The sequence below is a fragment of the Carlito syrichta genome, unplaced genomic scaffold (genome assembly GCF_000164805.1).
Source record: "Carlito syrichta isolate Samal-C Ts95f unplaced genomic scaffold, Tarsius_syrichta-2.0.1 Scaffold96990, whole genome shotgun sequence".
Classification (NCBI taxonomy): Eukaryota; Metazoa; Chordata; class Mammalia; order Primates; family Tarsiidae; genus Carlito; species Carlito syrichta.
In genome coordinates, this window is record NW_007041086.1 from 1 (window position 1) to 5,837 (window position 5,837).

The 5,837-nt window shown below is 45.5% G+C and overlaps 1 protein-coding gene across 1 annotated transcript in view; it reads left to right on the forward strand.

Annotated features, from left to right (window-relative positions):
* Window positions 1-3,636: 3,636 nt before the first annotated feature.
* The window catches only part of LOC103265019 (adenylate cyclase type 10-like), a gene marked incomplete at both ends in the record, with an annotated part of 22,036 nt that continues 19,835 nt past the window's right edge, over window positions 3,637-5,837 (forward strand). The window contains 2 exons of the mRNA XM_008062725.2: window positions 3,637-3,915; window positions 4,025-4,315. Coding sequence (XP_008060916.2) covers window positions 3,637-3,915; window positions 4,025-4,315 — 570 coding nt within the window. The remainder of the gene's footprint in view (window positions 3,916-4,024; window positions 4,316-5,837) is intronic.

Below are 5,837 nucleotides of genomic sequence, written 5' to 3' on the forward strand. Positions count from 1 at the left end.
CTCAGATATCAGCTCCTTTCTAGTTTCTTCTTGACTCTCCTCAATTCTTTTAAATCTCTCATTAATGTCTTGATATCTAGGTTTGTAGTTTGAGACCAGTCATTCTGGGGGCTCCTCATTGTTTGCATTCAGTTTTCTCAGTGTCTGCCCTCCCAGGGGTCTGGGAGAGACCCATATTCTTCTTTTGGTTTTTCTTCATTTGTGTAGATTTTTCTCTCTCCCCCTTTCCCTCCCCTTCTTTAATTCTGTTTTTCAGGGAAGGTGGGGTTGCTTTTGCTTCACTTGTGCAATCTCCTGTTCTTCCCTATGAGGGTCTTCTGGCTTTGTTCACTTTTGAGGTTGGATTGTGGGATGCGGGCTATACTTTTTGCAGTTTTGAGGTTTAATTGAGGGGGAAGCTGTGATTCAGAATCTATCTGCTGATTCCAGCATCCACCAACAGGTGTATGAGCATACTGGAGCCTATTTCCCACTGCCTTACAATCTGTCTGTGTAGCGGTATGTACGTTTGGTCCCTGGATCTAAATTAGGTACAAAAGAGGAAAATAATGGAGGAAGGGGGGGTCAATAGGAAGTTAGAAAGAGAGAAGAGTGAGAGGGAAAACAGACATACATACCAACTAACAGGTGAAAAAGAGACACAAGGTCAGAGAGAAGTGAAAAAAAACACACAAGCAAAATTTCCTAAAGAATATTGGTAGCTACACAAAGACAGACCAATAAAATCATGAAACAGATAGTGTAAATCAGAAAGCAAACAAAAGTGAGCAAAACAAACAGTCAAAATGATCAAATCAAAAGTCAAAATAAGAGATCAGACTATCTCTGGAAACTTTCCTGAGTGTCTAAAGTCTCTTCAGCTCTAATCTCCAGGCTCTCCCCTTTGTTTTCATTGCAGGCAGCTATATTTACCTGCAGCTTGGATTTGTTTTTTTAGCCTGCTGCCTGGGAGGTCTGCGACACTCAGTTGCTTTTGTCTGATACAGTGTAGGGGAGGAGCTTTGTCTCCTGTTTAGCAACATTACCTTAGGAACCAAGGTGGAGGTTGCTGATAGGTGGGCGGAGCAATGCAAATCTCTGCCTGGAGAATGGCCGAGGTGGCAGCTTCACTTTCACGGATCTTTTCTCTCCGCTCGTCTGGGTCCCTGGGCGGTCCACTATGATGGGCTGTGGTAGCGTGGGAGGCACTGGGGATCAGCTGCACAGCTGGGCGCTGGATCCAGGGTGCCACTGGGGCTCCACCTGGGGTGGAGGAGGGGGTCGGGAGTTCCCCTCCTCTGGAGCTGAGAGCCTCCGATCGGCACCTCCTTAATATATGCTGTTCCCTTGCACAAGCATGGGATCGCACGCTGAGTGCCTCAGTCAGGGTGGACCCAGACCTCCAGAGCTCCAAAGCTCCAAAGAGCAGGCGGTGAGTGGCAAGAGTGGCCCTGGGCTCCTCACAAGGTACTTCAGCCAGAAATGGAACCGGTATCTCTGAGGAGCGGGTGGCCAGAGCCCCCCTGGGTGACTGGCGGCTTGGTGCTGGGTGCTGGGCTAGACGATGTAGCCAGGGAGGGAGCCAAGACCCGAGACTTCCGTGTGGGTGGGAGTCATGTATAATGGAGCAGCAGCAGCCGGGGGCTGCAATATCCGGCCCTGCGTGGGACTGAAGGTCCCCAGGCCTCGGACCAGTGCGGCTGGTGGTGGGCAGGGGGGTGGGGGAAGAAAAGTAAGAGTCTTTTTGGGAACTCACATTCGGAGAATCTCACAATTCTACCTATGCCATCGCCATCTTACCGGAACTCCCAGTAACAATTTCTGATGTGTGGCTACTGATGTGACAAAGTCTATTGGTCATGCTGACATTTTAGATAACATTTTGGAATTTACAATATGTTCTTTTACAGTTTTTTTTTTTTTTGAGTTGGAGTCTCACTCCATCGACCAGACTGGAGTGCAGGCTAGGACGATTGTTTTTAAAAGGAGAAAGAAAAGTAGTAAAATGGAGTCAGTATGTTTGTTTTGTGTTGTCCAAAGCAGTGGGAAGTCTCCATGTAGATTGGCTTTTCTTCTAACTATGAGCCACCTCCCCCCTGTGCACATTTTGGGATCTGATTTGAACAAAGATTTATTCAACTGCATAAAAGAATGGGTATAGTACATTTTCAGTTAAACAGGAACCAAACAATGAGGGAGAAAAAAATCTAATATGAAGATGTTTTCTGCCACCTACTTTTTTGAGAAAAAAAATCACAAGAGAGTTTATATCAAAGATGTATTACTATTCTTTTAAAGATAAATGACTTTCGAGGAATGTTCTAGCATGCATTCAGCTTTAATCTATGCCATCCATAAGTAACCTTAAATGTTTAAAAGGGCCAGGCATGGTGGCTCAGCCTGTAATCCCAGCACTTTGAGAGGCTGAGGCAAGAGGATTGCCTGAGCCCGGGGGTTTGAGACCAGCCTGGGCAACTTGGTAAGACCTCGTCTCCACAATAAATAAAAAAACTCACCGGACATGTTGGTGTGCATCTATAGTTCCAGCTACTTTGAAGGCTGAGGCAGAAGGATCACCTAAGCCCAGCAGGTCAAGGTTGCGGTGGCTGTGAGTGTGCCACTGCACTCAGCCTGGGTGAAAAGAGTGAGATTCCAACTCAAAAAAAAAAAATATTTAGAAGGATGACCTAGGGACACCTCAAGGCTCCCAGTCTTCAAAACAGCATCATATATGTTTCATTCATCTTGTCTACTTGAGAATGTCACATTTTGTCCCTCATGGAAGGACATCCTGGTCAAAATGTCCAGGAAGCCACACAAGCTAGGATACTCAGGCTTGGAAGAGAAGTCAGGATAGGAGCTATGGGCTCTCTGACACTTGGTCATGACATAGAGATGATAATGTATATCAAGAGAAAACATGAATGTCCAGGGAGGATACAGAGAAGCCTTGTTGCTAGGAGGTGCCAGGAGAAAGGGGAGCCAGGGAAAAAGACAAAGAAAAACCATCTGGGGACGCTAAGGAACAGGAATGACAGGCCCTGCTCCATCTGTCTACTGTGGTCTATAATGACCTCCTCTCTCCTCACATGCCCTTGTCACACTCTAATATGAAATCAGAACATCATGAAATCAATCTTATTTTTGCCCTGTGGATTTTATTTTTTAAACTTTTGTTTATTTATTCTTTTGAGTTGTGGTCTTACTCTGTCACCCAGGCTAGAGTAGAGTGGTACAATCACAGCTCACAGCAGCCTCAAACTTCAGGGCTCAAGCGATACTTCTGCCTCAGCCTACTGAATAGCTGGGACAACGGGCATACACCCCCACATCTGGCTAATTTTTTGTAGAGACAAGATCTTGCTATGTTGCCTAACCTAGGCTCACACGATCCTCCCACCTCAGCTTCCCAAAGTGCTGGGATTACAGGTGTGAGCCACTGTGCCCAACCTCCATGTGTCATTTTAGACCATAGCATCTGCATCTTTTGCCCCCGCCCCGCACAGGTGCTATCTATGAATGAGTTGCTCACTAAATACTTCTTTTAACTTGGCTTGGCTGGGTTTCTTGGGAACAAGAAGTATAGAACAGGATGGTTGTCCACTTTTAGGATGTATTTGATACCTTGTTCCCTCTTGCATGACTTTCTACCTGCAGAAATCTCTCTAATCCAGCTGGATAGCATGATTCTTTCCCACCAAATGCTAGTGAGGTGTGCTGCCATCATTGGCCTGACCTTCACTACGGAGCTGTTGTTCGAGATTCTCCCTTGTTGGGATAGGAAGATGATGATCAATGCCCTGGCAACCCTCATGAAATCTAACATTTTTGATGGTTTCCGGAACGGCAAGGAGTTTCGGATGGCCCTAAAACACAACGCAACCTCATTTGAGGTGCATTATCGTTCTCTGTCTCTGAAGCCCAATGAAAGCCTGGGTGAGTAGTACCTGGAAGTGACGTGTATGTCCCCTTCAACGCCCATCTCAATCAGAGAGTTGATCCATTCCCCACCGCCTTCATGAAAAACCCTTTCCTCTCTCTCCAGCTCACCGTAAAGAGGAAGAGTTGCGGGAACTGGAGGGTGAGGTCATTGAATGCAGCATCATTCGATTCTGCAGCCCTGTGATGCAGAAGACGGCCTACGAGCTGTGGCTGAAGAATGAAAAGAAAGCCATGCACTTGAAATGTGCCCTCTTCTTAGAAGTAAATGCCCACAGGTGCAGCCATTGCAGGAGCGGGGACTTCATCCCCTACCACCACTTCACAGGGGACATTCGGCTCAACACTTTGGACCTGGATATGATTAAAAAGATGGCCAAAGTCCAAGGATTTCAAAGTAAACTACTTCATTTAAAAATAATCCTAACTATTCTTGGGAAATCTGGAGACTGACAGTTAGAAGGAGTGGGTCCGGGCCTTGAGAGTTTCAAGTTCCCCGAGGGCTTGGGCACAAAGGATAATTTTTTTTAAAATTACACTACAGCAGCACAGGCTAGTGGGGAAGAGAGACATAATGGAATGTGCATGTAGCTGAGTCTGTTAGGACCAGCCTCACCATGAGACACACAGTCAACCAAAGTTTTTACCTGGAAGTTTTCAAAGTTTTTACCTGTGTCGTTATTTGCAGAAGAAACGTTCTAAGTTTGGGCAAACAGGTGACTAGTTCTACCACCTTGACAATGCACCTGCCCACACTGCACTGAGTCTTCAGCAGTTTTGGACCAAAAACAGCATGACCCCTGTGCCCCTCCCTCCCTATTCACCTGATACCTGACACACACGCACACACAGGGTGTCAAAAAAAAGTATACACGTTTTAAGAAAGGAAAAAAAAACGATTAGAATTGTAATACTCAATGTATACTGATGACAAAAGATGAATGTAAGTCACATTCGACTTCTGCAATTACAAGAGGAGCTCAAAGTGGTGACCATCAGCGCCCAGCCACTTCTGATTATGGTGAACTAAAAGTAATACAAAGATAACATCTCTTAAAATGTGTATGTATTTGTTGGCATCCCAGTGTATGTAGATTGACATTTTATTGGGTGGGAGGGGGGAATAAACTAAGCCAGCAACTAGGAGAACAAGTTGACTAGGTTTATCAAAGGAAATGACTTCAGTTATTTTTAGATTTTCCAGTCAGTGTTTGCAGTTTAGCTCCAGAGCATGTGTGAGCAGATGTCTCTGTGTGATGTCTGCAGGATCCTTCCATCAGCAGCACCTCCAGAGGAAGCTAGAACTCTAGTATTTCTCTTATCAGAATTTTTCAACTGCTCAAAGGCTATCAACTAGACAAACTTAAAATAAAGACTTTTGAAAACTTCTTAAAAGTTTTATCACAGCCCAGGCGCAGTGGCTCACACCTGCAATCCCAGCACTTTGGGAAGTGGAGGTTAAAGGTTTGCCTGAGTCCAGGGGTTCGAGACCAGCCTGGGAAACTTGGCAAGACCTCATCTCTTCAATAAATCAGAAAATTAGCTGGGTGTGGTGGTGCGTGCCTGTGGTTCCAGCTACTTGGAAGGCTGAGGCAGAAGAATTACCTAAGCCCAGCCGGTCGAGGCTGTGGTGGCCGTGAGTATGCCACTGCACTCCAGTCTGAGTGACAGAGTGAGACTCCTATTAAAAAAAAAGAAAGAAAAAAAGTTTAATAAAAAAATAATAATCCTTTGACCCACTGTCCCATACACCTTCAGTAGTTCCTGTCAGAACAACCATGTTTAACTGTTCTTTCAGTCATTACCTCCATATACTAAGTGGTGTGCTAATATTGCTTTTTTAAAAATCAAATTCTGGCCGGGCTCGGTGGCTCAGCCTGTAATCCCGCACCTTTGGGAGGCTGAGGTGAGTGGATTGC